The sequence below is a fragment of the Saccopteryx leptura genome, chromosome 11 (genome assembly GCF_036850995.1).
Source record: "Saccopteryx leptura isolate mSacLep1 chromosome 11, mSacLep1_pri_phased_curated, whole genome shotgun sequence".
Classification (NCBI taxonomy): domain Eukaryota; kingdom Metazoa; phylum Chordata; class Mammalia; order Chiroptera; family Emballonuridae; genus Saccopteryx; species Saccopteryx leptura.
This window is the reverse complement of record NC_089513.1, coordinates 6531742-6549832: the sequence shown is the minus strand read 5'-3', so window position 1 is coordinate 6549832 and position 18091 is coordinate 6531742. Positions and strand designations below refer to the sequence as shown.

Below are 18091 nucleotides of genomic sequence, written 5' to 3'. Positions count from 1 at the left end.
ATCTAATAGTCAGAATCATTTTTACATTTTTATACAAAATGTTTGCTGACATAAAAATAGGCAAGCAATTCTTGTCAAGATCCTACTGTAAGGTTATGCATTGCTTATCCTTTCTCTGCTCTTAAAATAAGCTAGGAATAAGATCTATTTTTAAAAAGCCACTCAGGAACAGAAAGTTTTACTGTACAAACAAAAAGCCATTGGCCGAGGAAATAACATGAAAACACAGAACAACAGTGTGGCTGCAGCCAGAGGTTTGCCTGACTCTAGATCCCCATAGCATCCATGGGGATTTGGAGTGTGACACAAGGTGACCAGGACCCAAGTCACCGCCTGATAGAGCAGAGCAGAAGGAAGGCAAGACAGTCATGAACAACTACAGAATCCCCGAAATTTCTCCTTAAATCAAAAGCCCATTATTAAAATGGATCAAGAGAAAAGAGGAAACACACTCAAGTAACTCTTAAAAATTAAACACAGGATATAACTATGGTTGACATTTATAAAATGTCATTGAAGATTATGGAAAATTTCAATCCATTTTAATTATAAATGGAGATATTTGAAATTTTCTAGAAAACTAATTTTCAGAACTCCATAAAAAATAAAAATGGATAAAATCATCCTTATTAAATACCTTATTAATACATTAAGTGCCTTATTCCTCCTTGAAACAAATAAACCAAATTGTATAGCTGAGTTTTACAGGTGAGTTTTATCAGGGCCTTAAGAAACAGAGTTTTAAAAGTATTTTAGAGAAGTTCCAAAGAGCACATTTCCTAACACATTTTAGGAGCTAGTGAGTTATTGAAACTTGATGAAAACAGTGTACCAAGCGTAGGAAACTAAGGAAATGTGAAAGGAAAGTGGTCTGAGTTACACAGACAAATTTGCACATGGCCCTAACAGCTAAGAAATGTATGATGTTTACTCTGTTATGCATTGTTCTAAGCAGATGCTTACTCATTGAACCCTAACATCAACTCTATATTTAATTTCATCACTTCACATAGGAGGGAACTGAGGAAAAGAAAGGTTATTTGTCCACTATGTTGCAAATCTCATTCTGTGAGATTCATATTCAGGCAGGCCGACTCCAGAGTTCATCCTTACAGTGTCTCTCCTATCCGACCTCTCTCTGGACACACACATGCTCTCATGTTCTCACATGCATGCGATATATAGACCTACATGCTAAACACATGACCCTCTCAATATTTACAACCACAATTATGTCTTCTATGCAGATTTGAGCCTGCTTTATCACCCAGATTATATCTTGAATATTTTGATATTTAAAAATATTTTTAAAACACCATTTTAATGGATACATCATATTCTGAGGTATGACTGCACTATATTATTTGACGGTATTCCTCTATTGTTAAACACTTTTTCTGCTTTCAAATCTTCAAATACTCTATTATTTCAATAAACATCTATGCATATACATTTCTTTTCTATTTCTCATCATTAACGTAGGAGACACTCCTGAAAAACAGACACTCTGAGGTGAAGGGTGAAGAAACTAAAAAATTGTGGCATGTGTTATCAATAGCCTCTCTCAAAAGCGGGCCTTCATTTCCACTATCATTAGGGCATCCTTGCTGGTTCTATCCTGTGATGTCCATCACACAAACAGATTTGTTATTGGAATCTACCCTGTTGCAGACCCTGTGTGCTGTCAAGGAGGGGAGAGTACACAGACAGATATGGTCACTGACATTTGGGTGTGACTGTGAGCAGAGGGGTGCAGAGCAGTAAAAATAGATGAAATTATAATTAAAGTTGCATATTCTTTTGAGTGCTCAACAGGAAAATAGGAAATGTTAGGATACTGCATAAACAATAGTGGGATGTGCCTGACCAGGCAGTGGCACAGTGAATAGAGCGGAGGACCCAGGTTCAAAACTCAAGGTTGCTGGCTTGAACATGGGCTTATGTGGTTTGAGCAAGGCTCACCAGCTTGAGTCCAAGGTCACCGGCTTGAGCAAGGGGTCACTTTCTCTGCTGTAGCCCCCCGGTCAAGGCACATATGAGAAAACAATCAATGAACAACTAAGGAGCCACAACGAAGAATGGATGTTTCTCATCTCTCTCCCTTCCTGTCTGTCTGTATCTATCTGCCCCCCCCCCGTCACAAACAAACAAACAAACAAACAAAAAACAAGCATGGCACGTTTGGGGCTATTTTGTGGTTCATATGTTTTGTAATAATATATATATAATGTCATGGTCGAAAACAGTGGTCTGACCAGAATGTCTAAAGGGCTCTTAAGTAATTCTGAAGAGCTTATAAATCCCTTCAGAGGAATGTTGTTGAGACATGGTGAGATTTCCATTCATACAAACGATTTGATAACGTGGTGCTGACTCAGGTGACCCTCGTCTTGCCCCCCACGGCGTTTTCCTCTGTGAATGAAGCAAGCATCAATTATCTAGATGGTGTTCAACCTCTCTGACTTTCCCTATAGCGTATCTCTTCCCCTCCATTTCTGACTCTGGGTTTGGGTTCTTGCTGACATATCCTACTGCTTTTCATTTATCAAATCTGTCCCATGCCCCAGACAGTGACGTACTGGTGGTCTCACTCCAAGTGGTCACTGAAGGGAGGTCGCGGAGGGCACCAGAGGTGGAGGCTAACCTGGTTTTCGTGGCTGGCTGACTTCTCATGTCTCCCAGGCACTGCCTTAGGGCCAACTGGATTTGTAGTGATAAACTTACATAATTCTGACTTAATTTTTCTTATGGGAAATTATGCAAGTTCAGGAGCTTCTCCACCCTTTACTGAAATAATAATTTTCAAATTCCCTGAAAGCGATTACATAATTCAAGAGAAACAAAAACATTCGTGGTAAGAACTAGTAACGTTCGCCCTCCAAAAATTTTTTTTGACGAAGTGATGGTTTTTACTTAATGTGCTGCTGCTTCTATGAATGGAAATATGATGTTTATATTCAGAATTATGAAGCTAGGAAACACTCCCGATCCTTATAACCTGAGCTGGGCAGGATAAACGTGCTCTATCTCTTTCCTTTACTGTATTATTGCAGCGAGACGTTCTGACAGCTTTTTATTATGGCTGAGAATCTGCTCAACGGGTTTTAATTTCTTCAGACGACAAGCTCCCATCTGTAAGGAAATTACTCTGTGCCGTGACTGAACCTACAGAAATTGTTCTCAGGGAGGCAGAGAGTGAGAGGGAACAGTACCGATGGCTTCTGGACCGAACCAGAGGGTGCAAGCTTGTGGATAGGCCTTTAGAACACAGGATCTCATCATCAGTGGTTGTAAGTGCACGCAGCCTTCCAGAACCAGTCGCATTTCTTTTCCAGTGCGATTTTCTCTGTCTCAAATACACAGCCTTAATGAACGTCAGAAATAATGGAACATTTCACCATTTCTTCTGTCAAAGGATAGTGTTTACTTAGCATGTTAAAAAAAAAGAAGTGTAGTGAAGATGAACAGTTTTTTTCTTTAATTTTAGAAGATGAATGAAGAAAAAGGCAAAAATTGATAAAATATTAGCATCATTAAAAGTATATCCTTTATTCTTGATTTTGTTTGTTTCTATCCTGGGGTGAGGGGTGGGGGTGGGGGTATCAGCTAGCAGGAGCTATGTTCCATCTCATTCCTAAAACTACAGTCAGTCCCCCTTCTGTAACCACAGATCGGGCAGCTTATAAACAATACAATGGTAGTTATTTGTCACCGTTCTGGAGGTGGGGTGTCTGTGATCAGGGAGCCAGCATGGCCTGTGAGGCCCCCTTTCCATGGCAGACTTCTCTTCATATCCTTTCCTGAGGGAATGGCCTAGGGAACTCTGAGGGGGTTCGGTTCCCTCATAAGGGCACTAATCTTATACACAGGGCTCCACCCTTGGGGCCTGATCTCCTCCTGAGAGCCCCGCTGTCTAACGCTACCACACGGGACCCAGGATTCCCATGGGAGTTTTAGGGACACCCTGAGACCTCAGCAGTGTGGTCCCGACATCCCCGCCTTCCTTGTTCTCCTGCCGTCTTACCTTGCCACACCAGTATTCAACGGAGAGTTATTAAAGCGTCTGTGCAATGTCACGTAAGGTTTAAGTTAAAAATAATCATCGCTGAGGTTCAAAACAGATGCTCAAAACGTGAGCACAGCCCGGCCACAGTCTGACATCATTACCTGTGCACGTCGTAGTGTCCTTCCAGCTCTGTGACCAAGGCCGCTGCCGCCAGCCGGGGCCCCACGCCCAGCTCTTTGTGGCTTTACTCCTGTGTTTACAGCAGGAAAAACAGTTCCACGACTCTGCACGTCCTGATAAGACTAGATGTTGTTCTGACTCGTGGTTTGAGAGAGCACTAACACCCAAAGTTAGCTTCCTCTGCAAACCGTGCAATTATGAATTAATACGTTCAGCAGCGTCCCTCAGGTTGTTTGCGTAAGATTGCCGGTCAGGAAATATTGTCTAGACGGGGATAACACTTGTTCCCCTGAGCACGTAGATGCTAAAACTACAGCGAAATTCAGGTTTACTTCGACTCATGAAAGCCAGAAAGGGAAGAAAGGATATTTCTGTCCATGTTATTACTAATACTTTGTCTACTTACGTGCATTAACGATCACTTCTCTTTCTCTTATTTTAGATGACGGCTGGGGCTAAGAAACGGCCAGCCTGCACAGTTTCCAAGTGCAATAGAATAGAGAAGCCTCAATACTGTCCATTCTGTGATTGTCACCGTGGCCGTCATGTCTGCCCTGTGGAACTGCTAGCTTCCCAGCCTCACTGTTTGTAGTCAAGATAATGTTATTTTTCTATGCAAAGATTTTCCTCTTTCCAGATAACCTAAGCATTTAGGTGAAGTTATGATTAATTACACATTGAGTTTTCCTGTCTCTGTATTTAATGATTTATATTTGTGTCTCAAAAATTAACTTTATTCTGATTACTGCATCTCATTTTCTGTTGTACTTTATGTAAGGTACCATGGTTCTATCACATTTAGTTATTTTTGTCATTTATTCTGCTTGGGAAAGCAGATATTCTGTCCTGTTTCATGTGGCGTGTCACATTTATAAATATCTCAATGATTTTAAACCTGTTATTATATTTCTTTATAAGCAGAAAATGGTCGACTCGGTGTTTGATTGTGTGTGTGTGTGTGTGTGTGTGTGTGTGTGTACATATACATACATAGTTATGCAATGGATAATCACAGTTCCCAGTTCTATGCTTTCCCACTGGGTCATGTGATGCTGAGTGGAGCTGGCCCAGAGGTGTTTCTGGAAGTCTTTTCTGCCTACATTTGCCAAGTATAAATAGAAGCTCACTGTTTGCTTTAATATTCTGCTGGAAAGACTCACAACCATTTTATTTACAGGGCCAGGTTTAGGATGGTGCTTCTTACTAAGAATTTACCTAGAGAGCAAGTTAGTTCTCCGCATACTTCTCACACCTGCCAGGATATCCCATGCCTATGCAGTAAGGTGACCGGATCATACACAATACCACTTTGCAAATGTGGTTTTTAATAGCCACCCTTATTGAATTCCTTCTGGGTGCTCTCTGCCATGCTCAGTGGGACTCATGGAATGAGGTCACTATTGATACTATGTCCACAAACAAAGCTCTGGAACTTGACCAGTTACAGATGGAGAGAACATTGCGGGCCTGATTTTAAAGCCCACGTGTCCTCAATCCCAAAAGTCCATTTTCTATCCACTCTATTACACTGCAACTCTGGGCCCCACTACAAAGATGTTGCCATATTTGGAGGAGAAGGCAGAAAGTCTGATGCTCAATTTTATTTTTGTGAGAGGTGCTCCTGTGTTATTGTAACCACTGGATTAAGGAAATCTACTTTTGCACTAGAATATTTTGTATGTATTGCAAACATCTTGTCATGGAGCTTACCCTCTATTACAAGTAGATTTGAGCTCTTACCTAGGGTTTTATGTTGTGCTATTAAACCCATGAAATTCATACACTCTTTCAACACTAAAATTGAATAATGATTTTCGGGCTTCCAGTTTTAACTATTACAATATAAATAGGATAGACTTTATATTTAGTACTTTTAATAAATGGCATTTTATCATCTTAAACACTGTTAATCTTTGGTGCTTTGTATTAACTTACACCAAATTTTATTTAATTTTTAAAATTTTACATTTCTTACCATTTCTGTTTCTAGTCTATTTAGCATAGGGTTTTAACAAAGCAAATTATATCAAACAAAGGGAGTTATTTTATTGAACTTAGCAAAAAATATGCAATTATATTTATTTTCAATTTAGCTGGTGTAAATTTTCTCTTCCCTATGGCAAAGAGTGATCTGCTATTTTTTAATACCAACATGAAACTCATTAATGTTATCAACACCCTCACATACATTTTTTAAAAAAACCTAAACTACAGATAAATAAATTTAATAAATTAAAAATATTAAAAATAAATATTATTCTGCCTGACTAGGTGGTGGTGCAGTGGATAGAGTGTTGGACTGGGACGTGGAGGACCCAAGCTTGAAACCCCAAGGTTGCCAGCTTGAGCATGGGCTCATCCGGTTTAAGCAAGGCTCACCAGCTTGAGTGCAGGGTCATAGACATAACCCTAGGGTCACTAACTTGAGCCCAAGGTCACTGCTTGAGCAAGGAGTCACTCGCTCTGCTGTAGTCCCCTGGGTCAAGGTACATATGAGAAAGCAATCAATGAACAACTGAGGCGCCGTAACAAAGAATTGATGCTTCTCATCTGTCTCTCTTCCAGCTTGTCTGTCCCTGCCTGTCTCTGTCTTTCACTAAAATAATAAAAAAAAGAGATTATTCTTTGTGTCTCATAACTGTACACATTTTCTCTACTAAACTACAGACATAAAGTCAGTATAGATTTGGGATCCCAACATACACGGTTTATTTCTTACAAGATGCGTGATTTAACACTTACTTAACCTTAACCTCTACTTCCATATTTATAACATGGATATCATATTCACTCCATCAAATTACTTTGACAGTAAAATATGTTAAAAATGTATAAAATTTGACATAATTGCTAGGACACTAAAGAAACCCAATAAGCTTTAGTTTATTATTGAATGTTTTGAGAACAAGGATTGGTCATATGTCAGTTAAGAGCTGGTAAAAATATTTGAAACACTTTATGGAATTATAATAACGATTTTAAAGGTTTTTACTTCTAGAATATGTTTATACAAATATATCTTAAAGCACTCGTGGTTTTTTACTGAATTTAATCCTATATTTATAAAACAGTGTTTCTATTTTAAAGATCAACCACCTATCATGATCTTGCCAAACCATTTATTCATACACACAGGTTTAATTTTTCATTCTATAAATGGAGGAATTTATACAGGGAGGTAAGTAAAATAAAAGTCTTACATGACTATATTTTACCAAAAATATATATAAGGCTTTTATAGCTACAAAAGAATCAGCATAGATGATATAAGACAGCAAGGAATTAAAATCTAATTTGCATGAGCATTCTGCCCCAGCTACTCTGACCCTTCACAGCTTCTTAGAGCAGAAAACCTAAAAGTACGTACACAACGAAATCATTTCCGCTTGCCAGGTGCATTCTTGCTGAATCAGTCTACTTGGTGGCATTCCAGTTTCGCCTGTTTCTCAGTAAAGGAATGTATCCTGAATAAAATGTTAGTCATGTTTAAAGGGAAATAACAACCTTAACCCAAATTTTAAAACATATTTTTGCCACACACAAAAAAATAAATGAATAAAAATAAGAAATGGGAAATGTTAACTTTAGATAAACACACACCTTGAAATTACAGGGTCACTTTTAACCCAGAAAGATTGTTATGGAATTATTCTAGGTTGATAATACAGAAATAGATAAAGCACTTTTTTTCTTTCTTTTTTTTTTTTTTTTTTTTTTTTTTTTTTTTGCAGAGGAAGTATTCAGGAAAAACTACCAATGGAAGTGATGTTTGGTTAGTCGTTCGGGGGTGGGGAGACCATAATAGGTAAGCAAGGTTGGGGAAAGGCATTTGGAAAAGGCATTGTTGGAAAGACTGTGCAGATTCATGGACAGTTCTCAGCCTGCGAAATCACAGGAGGTACACAGTCTTTGACTATTTGATTACTAAATTGCCTCATCTGAAAAATTAGGTTAGCAACAGTTTTTAATATTACCACTAAGTAAAAGCAAAGACTATAAAAATTATCTTGAATTGTAGATACTACAGCGATGCTTTTTCAACTCATACAATGGCATAACGTCAAGTAAACAGACTTAGAGGATTATTAGTTGGAAACCTGGTGCCCTGTGTTCTACCCATCAACATGTTTATTCCCTAGATAATTATTTTTAAGAAGTAGCAAATGCAGTGGAGTATGTCTGACCTGAGTTTGAGTCTTGACTCTTCCTTCATTTGCGTGACTTGGAGAAAACCTAAAACTATTAAGCGTCAGATTGCTCAAGCTAAACATGGGGTATAGATTAGCCCATGGTCTCTTTCCCATGAACATTAGCTCTTACTGTTAGTATTTAAAGAAGGATATTGTCTTAGGGTGGAATTAACAGACATGTGTGCGTCCTGTCCCTCTGTTGACTGTGAGAGCTTGTGCCTGGCTCTCACGTGCATGACAAAAATTATGAAGTCAGCTTGGCAAGAAGGTTTGGAAGTACGCTGACTGGAATCACTGTATTCTAGACACTCATCTGAAGTCTTCCCAGGAGAATCACAGATGTGTGAGTTTCTATCACAGAACAGCAGCTCTGCTGCAGGACAGAAAGAAGAGGGATACCACAGAGAGATAGGTGATTGTGTGCCATGTATATGGGGTGAGCATTATAGGAATTCCAGGACAGGATAACCCATGTGGTGCAGCCGGTGTTAGAAGGCGGTTGTAGGAGACATGAGCTCAGGCTGTGTGTGACAGTGTCCAAAAGTTTTGGATTATTAACAAGGTGGGACTATTAGCAAAGACAGGAGAGAACTCACAAGGCGTAACTGGGGACAAAAGATAGTTTCCGTCTAGTGTTGGAGAAATAGGAGGGCATTCTTTGGGATGGATAGGAAATGGAAGGCAGATGGTGGAGGTAGTCAGGTCATTCTGCGTCTAAATTTGGGCCAGGCATCCCTCCAGAGGTTTCCGGGGAGGGAAGGGAGAAGGTTGCCTTTTCCAAAAGAGGCCGGCAAGAATGGCTTCCAGTCTGCTCTGCCCTAGTCCTAAAATATCACGGTTCATCCTCAGTTCTGGAGGTTGCCACTTGCTCCATTCCGGTTTGGAACATTCTGCGCAAGATTCCGAGGCGTTCTAGATACCACCTCACACCTGTTCGATTAGCTGTTATTAGCAAGTCAGGTAACAGCAAATGTTGGAGAGGCTGTGGAGAAAAAGGAACCCTCATCCACTGTTGGTGGGAATGTAAAGTAGTACAACCATTATGGAAGAAAGTATGGTGGTTCCTCAAAAAACTGAAAATAGAACTACCTTATGACCCAGCAATCCCTCTACTGGGTATATATCCCAAAAACTCAGAAACATTGATACGTAAAGACACATGCAGCCCCATGTTTATTGCAGCATTGTTCACAGTGGCCAGGACATGGAAACAACCAAAAAGCCCATCAATAGATGACTGGATAAAGAAGATGTGGCACATATACACTATGGAATACTACTCAGCCATAAGAAATGATGACATCGGAACATTTACAGCAAAATGGTGGGATCTTGATAACATGATACGAAGCGAAATAAGTAAATCAGAAAAAAACAGGAACTGTATTATTCCATACGTAGGTGGGACATAATAGTGAAACTAAGAGACATTTATAAGAGTGTGGTGGTTACGGGGGGGAGGGGGGAATGGGAGAGGGATAGGGGGTGGGGAGGGGCACAAAGAAAACAAGATAGAAGGTGACAGAGGACAATCTGACTTTGGGTGGTGGGTATGCAACATAATTGAACGACAAGATAACCTGGACTTGTTATCTTTGCATATATGTATCCTGATTTATTGATGTCACCCCATTAAAAAAATAAAATTATATAAAAAAAAAAAAAAAAAAAAAGAAAAAGATTCCGAGGCGTTCCTTAAACTATGACCAGCAGCTACTGTTCTGTTTGTCTGATCAAAAAGCTGTCCAGCTGCAAAACTGCAGCCCCTATTACCTCTCTTAGAAAGCAAAATAAAAGACGGTGCCAATCTGAAATTAGATTTCCAAAGGGAAGCCTAAATTAAAACAATGCTGAAATGAAATGTTTCTCAAACTACTGTTTAGAAAGAGTCAGCCATTAATTTTCCTTGCCTGAGAAAACTCTACCCATTTCAAGGGTAAAACATTTGTTAAGAAATTCCTTTTTTTTTTTGTTAACCTTGCCAAAGATAAGGATTAGCAGATTGATTTGTCATGATCTGGCACGTGGAGTATAAAACAGAGACCTTGGAGAAGCAGTGGCCTCAGTTTCTCTTAGCGCACGGGATTTAGAGAGGAAAGGTGACTGCCACGTTGGTCCCAAAGGAGCGATTCCGAAGTCTCTTGACTAATCTGGTTGTAAGAAAGAAAGGGACAGAGAGTCTAGACCCATCAGAACAAGAACCATGCCATCGTGTTTATCACACTTCTGACAATAAGCAGGATGCCTGGCTCGTAGGAAGCAGCAATAAATAAAGATATATAGCTCAACTGAAAGAGGGGTCCCAATCTCAAACTGATCTCTGCAGGTATAGAAGCTCTCATGAGTATGGAGATGCCCATCAGAATGCTCAGGGTGCAGTCCGTTTTTCCTGCAAAAAAAAAAAATAGAAAAAAAACTACAAAGAACCATGTTGAGTAGCACTCTGAGAAGTTCTCCACCAACTGTACTGTTAGACACATGTTTATAAAAGAAAACTCATACTTAGAAAGATAAAATGACGGCCTACGTTCATGAGATACTGTATTTACTCATGTATAAGACACACCTTTTTTCAAAAAATTTGGGGTCTAAAAACTGGGTGTGTCTTATACAGAGGTTGTAGATATTTTTACTTGTATATTCCACTTTTTTGCGCTTGTTTTTGCTGTCATTGTACCTGGGCAAAAGATCGTGGGATAATTTAAAGATAGAGATCGTTGTCAAGTCATTTAAGAAGTGTGGCATTTCAGATGCCATAGATGGAAGTGAGGACAAGGACAGTGATTTGTCATCAGACAAAGACAAGGACAAGCTAATGGATGGGAGTTTTGACACTGATGAGGAGTTGTGTGAATTTTATGATGAATAAAACTTGAGTTCAGTAACTTTATGGAATACATTTTTTTTCAAATTTTGGGCCCCCAAATTAAGGTGTTTCTTTTACATGGGAGTGTCTTATACGTGGGGAAATGCCTAGTATGTGTTCAGAAGTGTGTCTGTCACAGAGGAATCCCTCAAAACTATTATCTTAAAAAAGTCATTCAATTAGAGCTAAGACATTGGGCTCAGGTTTTCATCAAAGTTGGTGTTCTTCCATTAATTGGGCTCTCTCTCCCACCTGAACTCCCTCCCCCACTTAGAATCTGAATGCGATGATATCATTGAATACAAAATGCTCTGAATTTAGAACTTCAAAATTAAGTATCAAAGATATGAAACCAATACATGATATTTTCACCTTTCAATGTTCCAACTACATAGCAAGAGTCATTGCAAGGAACACTGAGAATGAATGCGCATGCACACATAGAGTGTTTCCTAGTCATCACGTGAATTGTTTGGACAGATTCACCAGGATTGGGGTAACACGACTGTGGATATGCGTTCTACACAGTATTTGAGGCCTGGGCTTGTTCTCTTTCCTCAAGTCTTATGATACCAGGGGACAAAAAAAAATGTATTTAAGTTCTTCCATTTTGAACAATACTAATAACAGAAGTTATTAGTATTCTAAAATAACGTACTATTTCAGACTAGTGCCATCTCTTTTAAAAGTGCCCATGCATAGGCCCTGGCCGGTTGGCTCAGTGGTAGAGCGTCGGCCTGGCGTGCAGAAGTCCCAGGTTCGATTCCCGGCCAGGGCACACAGGAGAAGCACCCATCTGCTTCTCCACCCCTCCCCCTCTCCTTCCTCTCTGTCTCTCTCTTCCCCTCCCGCAGCCGAGGCTCCTTTGGAGCAAAGATGGCCCGGGTGCTGGGGATGGCTCCTTGGCCTCTGCCTCAGGTGCTAGAGTGGCTCTGGTCGCAGCAGAGCGACCCCCCAGAGGGGCAGAGCATTGCCCCCTGGTGGGCAGAGCTTTGCCCCTGGTGGGCGCGCAGGGTGGATCCCGGTCAGGCGCATGCGGGAGTCTGTCTGACTGTCTCTCCCCATTTCTAGCTTCAGAAAAATACAAAAAAAAAAAGTGCCCATGCATAATATTCCCAGTTGTTTTGAAGGTGGTGTCCTAATTGATAGCCTTTTTTGAAGTTAAACCCACATCAAACAGAGACTCAAAGCATCTGTTATCATCAGGCAATTGCGTTCGGTTAATAAACTGGCTGTATTTTCTGTTCGCAAAGGAAGGCTTCGGACTGGCTTTCACGTTAATGGCTTTTATTCAAAGTGACAAAGGAAACATTAAAACTGCAATATAGTTTTCTTTATTTTTCTCTTATCTCAATGGGGAAGTCATCTGCGTCAGGGCATGAACTACCCGTAGAAGAGGGAGCTCAAATACTCCTCCAGACTGACCTTTCTGTGGTGCTCTCGGCGTGGCTCAGAATCGTGAGGTGGCAGCAGACATGTTGTTTAAAATACATGAAGCTGGAAATAATTAGGAAATCAAAATTTCAAACATTTACAATAGAACTTGCACGATCTCTCTCAATTCCTTATTTTTATCACCCAATATTTGAATCCAATTGTCAGTGCTCTTCCTATTATCATTTCATAATGTCCCTAATACATATTGTCTGTTCTCCCAACTGCAGCAAATGACTGAAAAAAGCAAATTGACAAAGCTAAAATTTTAACATCTATATAGGAATTTTGTCAACACCTAACATCTTCACTTAAAAAAGTTTGTGAACTGTACACTTTATTAGAGTCAGTCATTCATTCTCTTAAATACAAAATTAAACAAATTGATGGCCCTAAGAAAATAAGTAATTGATATATCTAACTCAACAGCATCTCATAATAAGATACATACATTAAAAAATACACACGATGTACAGCAAAATTTTCCCCCCAAAATATAAATGAATAATTAATTCAATAAGTAAACAATTAAACTTAATTAAAGCTGTGCTTTGATGTCCTGCTCAATATTTTATAATGAATATGGAATTACACAATCTTGAAAACAAGTGCCAGTCAACTCCAAAAATATTTATTGAACACTTATTGGGAAGTCTCTGGGTTATGAACAACTCATACTTCTTTCATTCATTTTTCCATAGCCATTTATAGGGAGACTGCAATAAGTCAAGCACTTTTCTAAATACAAGGACATAAGCACTGAACAAACAGTGACACATTTTGGAACTTTTATTCCAGTGGAAGAAGATTTCTGTATATATGAACTTAAACTTTCAGTAAATTGTGATAGAAATCCACACAGAACACTGTGGGCCAGGAATTATAAGTTTTTGGTTACCCACAAGCTGTGCATATATACATCATACCTTTTCCATTACTAAAGTCCCTCTCTCTCCACACTCAGGTCTGTGCAAATGGCTCACTTACAGAGAACATTCCTTCCCAGAGATTTAATTAAAATTATCATGTTGTAAAAATCACTATATATGTGGACATAAGTTGAATTATTGAATAAAGCATAATATTAAGAAATTTTTATTTTATCCTTTGAATTGAAATAATTTCTATCTTCTATAAATATGATTAATATAAATCAAATTAAGTAGCAAAAAGCAGTAACAAGAGTTCATAAAATATTATACACATGAGTACACTTTGAAAAAGATATAATTTATGATTTTGGGGTTTTCCCCTCAAAATTTTATTTCCTTTTTGAAAAATAAGCACATATAATAATTACAATATTAATGATGTCTCCTCTTTTTAAAGATATTTTCTTACTTTTCTTATAACAGATGCTTTATCCTTTAAAGTTTATTGCTATGTCACAACACATCCTATGAAATTTGAATTCATGTAAAATTAAATTACATTGCCCAAATTTTTATTTTTCTCTTATCTCAATGGGGAAGTCATCTGCGTCAGGGCATGAACTACCCGTAGAAGAGGGAGCTCAAATACTCCTCCAGACTGACCTTTAAGCAATAGTATTATAAATATTTAATATAATGTATTATTTTTGACAAACAAAAATGTTTAATGTAATAGAACCTGCTTTTTATAACTGGAGATGAACTTGAATTCACCTTACATTCTTTTGGAATAAAACTACATTTGTGAAGGGATGAAAGAATACTGTAAATATTTCAATTATTTGCATTATTATCATGTCCACAGATATCCCAATAGGGTACATTTTCCCTAATTTTTCTGAGTTTTTAGATTACATATCTGACCACATCCAGAATCCAACCTTATATCGCAATGTAGTTAAGCAAACATATGTGCTTCTGATTTTTAAGTCTACATAGTACTCCTAAATTAACATTCTTTTCCATGTGGCTTTGTTGTACCTTTAATAATGGCCATTTGCCCTGGCTGCTTGCCTCAGCGGTAGAGCATTAGCCCAGTGTGCAGAAGTTCCGGGTTTGATTCCCAGCCAGGGCACACAGGAGAAGCGCCCATCTGCTTCTCCAACCCTCCCCCTCTTCTTCCTCTCTGTCTCTCTCTTCCCCTCCCACAGCCAAGGCTCCATTGGAGCAAAGTTGGCTCGCGCACTGAGGATGGCTCCATGGCCTCCGCCTTAGGCACTACAGTGGCTCCGATTGCAGCAGAGCAACACCCCAAAGGGGCAGAGCATCACCCTTTGGTGGGCATGCCGGGTGGATCCCGTTCAGGCGCATGCAGGAGTCTCTGTCTGTCTGCCCTCCTCCGCTTCTTACTTTGGAAAAATACAAAAAATAAAAATAAAAATAAATAAATAATGACCATTTATCCTCACATAATTGATATAATTTTGTTATAAAAAGTTATTCTGTCTCAAAAGTTTGGTCCCAGTAGTACAAGATAAAGATAATGGAAAGAAGAACAGATGAGCATTCTTCTGTGGCTGCAAGTCTTCCCTGTTATAATTAATTTAGCCAGCTTAATTAAAAAATAATATACTTTTATATTGGCTACCTCCATCAATAAAGTCTGTCTCAAGTGATTTCAAGAAACTCTCGCATGATAAAAATAAAGCAATACATCAAATTTATTTCATTGACCTACATTTTAAACCAATTAAACATCCAAAACACTTTTTTTTTTTTCAGTTTACCTTTTCACTTTACCCTAGAAATCTGGAAAAAATGTGATACATGGTCTAGGTTGTAATAGGTTTAAGATTAGAAAAGTTTGGCATGATAAAGGTTTATTGAGGCAGGGAACTCTAAGGCAGGATGCACTTACCAGACTATTATAAGGAGACTCTAGGTGAGAGGTGGTAGTTTTTAGAAGTTGGATCCAGAAAATACATAGCATTAGAAATGCCCTGAACTCTCTTATCATTGAATTTGGAGGGAGCAGTGAGAACAAGGAATAATTCACCCATTTTACCATTGAGTGTGTGTGTGTGTGTGTGTGTGTGTGTGTGTGTGTGTGTGTGTGTGTACATTAAGGGATACAGGAAGTAGAGCACTTTTGATGTGGAGAATGGATGAATATGTAACTTTCTATCAGAAATGTCAATGTGTGCTATCTATGAATATGGACAACATGCAGCTGGGAGTGCAGGACCCAGGAGCAGAGAGGAGAGTGCACGATGACCTACACCCGGTTTTACAAGTGATAGATTTCTTGCACTCATACCACAGATGTATTCTCAGAGTGGAGGACAGGTATTATGTTTTTTTATTTTTTTATGAGTCCACACTACAAACTGATGGGTTTTATCACTCTAAACGGTTCCTGAACTGAAGCCACAAAGCTGGAGATCACTACTGTTTCCTGATCCCCCCATTTTTTTTTTAATGAAAAAGAAACCAAAGGTGTCTATAGTGTCTTTTCCGAGTTTCCAAAATTGTAGCAGCAGGCATGAGACGTGCCCTGTAACTCCGTTACCGCCCCGTGAAACCACAGTGCAGTCGGACCCTGGAACTAGGCGTGGTCAGGGCTCCCCACACAGTGATAGCGGCCAGTGAACAGTCTGGGTTTGCTCTCTTTCTTGGTCAGTTTAGATTTCCGGTATCTGACATGAATAAGTTTGCTTTTATGTGGATATTTGGAAAAAGAAAAACAACAGACTGTTCTGATCTTGTTTATGTGACACATTTGTCAAAAATAGTTTAAAATATTCCTGTAAGTTCTGTTGTGTTTAGAAAAGGTATTTTGTTTAAAGAGATTGAGTAATTATTGGATACTGTCTCTTCACTGGGACCCTAACTGATAACATATACAGTCAATCATTATTGTCTTTTAACTTCTGATCTTGATTGTTTGTTCCTCACACATAGCAGGGCCCTTGAAATGACTCTCCATAGAGTGAAGTTACAACATCTAAATTATTTGTGGGACTATTTCAAAATAGACACATGGTTGAGTGTGAGCATTATGTCTGTCCTATGTGTTTCTGTCATGACGAAGTGAAATAGAGCCCGGTGGTATAACGAAGGTACCTGCTGGAAACCTGCCTCGGGCAAAGTCGGGACGGTCTGAACTGTCTTGCTATAGATTATCTATGTACACCCAGATATAATCACTTTAAAATGTTGACGCAAGCACAATCCTCTGTCGCTTTATCTGCAGGTGCTTCATAGTCTGACACAAAATCCTGATCTCACTGAAGAACCAGCATTGAGCAGTCAACTGTGATTTGAATGGCACAGAGAACCTAAGAACTGAGATACTTGTTGAAGATGTCAGGCTTCCTCGTAGAATCCTCCTGAAGGCTCTTTCTGTCTCTCCACTACTCTCGGAAGCCTGTGGTGACATCATCCACCTCTGCTGAAACGCTGGCTTTAAACTGCTTCTAGGCCTGACCTGTGGTGGCACAGTGGATATAAAGCTTCGACCTGGAACGCTGAGGTCGCCGGTTTGAATCTCCGGGCTTGCCTGGTCAAGGCACATATGGGAGTTGATACTTCCTACTCCTCCCACCTTCTCTCTCTCTCTCTCTCTCTCTCTCTCTCTCTCTCTCTCTCTCTCCTCTCTAAAATGAATAAATAAAATAAAAAATAAATAAACTGCTTCTAGTTATTTTTTCATCTTCAACATTTTTTTCTGTGATGAGTATAATCTGTTTTTCTTTACATTTGTAGACGCCTGCTTTCTCCCTCTCCCCGGTCACCCCAAGGGGAGGAGAGGGTGCTGCTCGCTCTATCTTCCCTCCTCCGCAGTGGGTGGTATGTTTGGGTGCCTCCTGTCGGATGGGGTCCGTGGTTCAGTGGCCGCCATCCCAGAGCACCCCTTTTTGCATTACTGCTATGCTTTTTCCCACTTTTAATTAGTACTGCTTGGTCTGATTAGCATCGGCAGCTGTTACTGCAAATGAAGTTGCTCTGTCCCATTGCACTTGATCCTCCCACGGTCACGGACAGGCACATTTGGTAATTAGGTGACTGTTTACTTCAAGACGGGACACTGAGCAGTCCTCGGCAGCTTTCAGAAGCCTCAGGAGGTATCCACTTCATGCCTGCCGCCCGGCCCCTGTGTGGCCTCCTAACAGATCGTTTCTGAGGTTTAACGGCTCTGCTCTCACTCCACCAAAGGGTGTGCAAGAAGAGCCAATAATAGTCATGGAGCGCTGTCCTTATATTGACTCTGCTTGTATGCCTGTCTCACAAAGGCTGACATGTGTGCAGGGAGCCTGGCCCTGCTGCCAGCCTCAGGGGCAAAGGAGCAGAAACGTGCCCCCAGGTTAGGAACCAGGGGACTGCACCCCCGTGGAGCCCCTGACACCCAGCAGAAACTGACACCACCGTCAGGATCACAAGTGCCACCTCAGTTCAATAGCTGATTCAGCTTGCATGTCAATCCAGGGTGTCCAAATCATTTGTGCTACAAGTTGGCAGCACTTATCAATTCAGATTTAGAAGG

The 18091-nt window shown here is 39.8% G+C and overlaps 1 protein-coding gene across 4 annotated transcripts in view; it reads left to right on the top strand.

Annotated features, from left to right (window-relative positions):
- CCDC102B (coiled-coil domain containing 102B) overlaps window positions 1-17154 on the top strand; it is a 197273-nt gene extending 180119 nt beyond the window's left edge. Inside the window, exons 6-7 of one of the 4 annotated variants that reach the window (XR_010747365.1) lie at window positions 4629-4840; window positions 16802-16847. Coding sequence is in view for 3 of the 4 variants with exons in the window: in XM_066352553.1 (XP_066208650.1) it covers window positions 4629-4778 (150 nt within the window). In the remaining variant the exon portion in view is untranslated. Of the gene's footprint in view, window positions 1-4628; window positions 5031-16801 lie in introns of those variants that run through there. The other 3 variants (XM_066352555.1, XM_066352553.1, XM_066352556.1) reach the window with 3 other exon arrangements.
- Window positions 17155-18091: the final 937 nt, after the last annotated feature.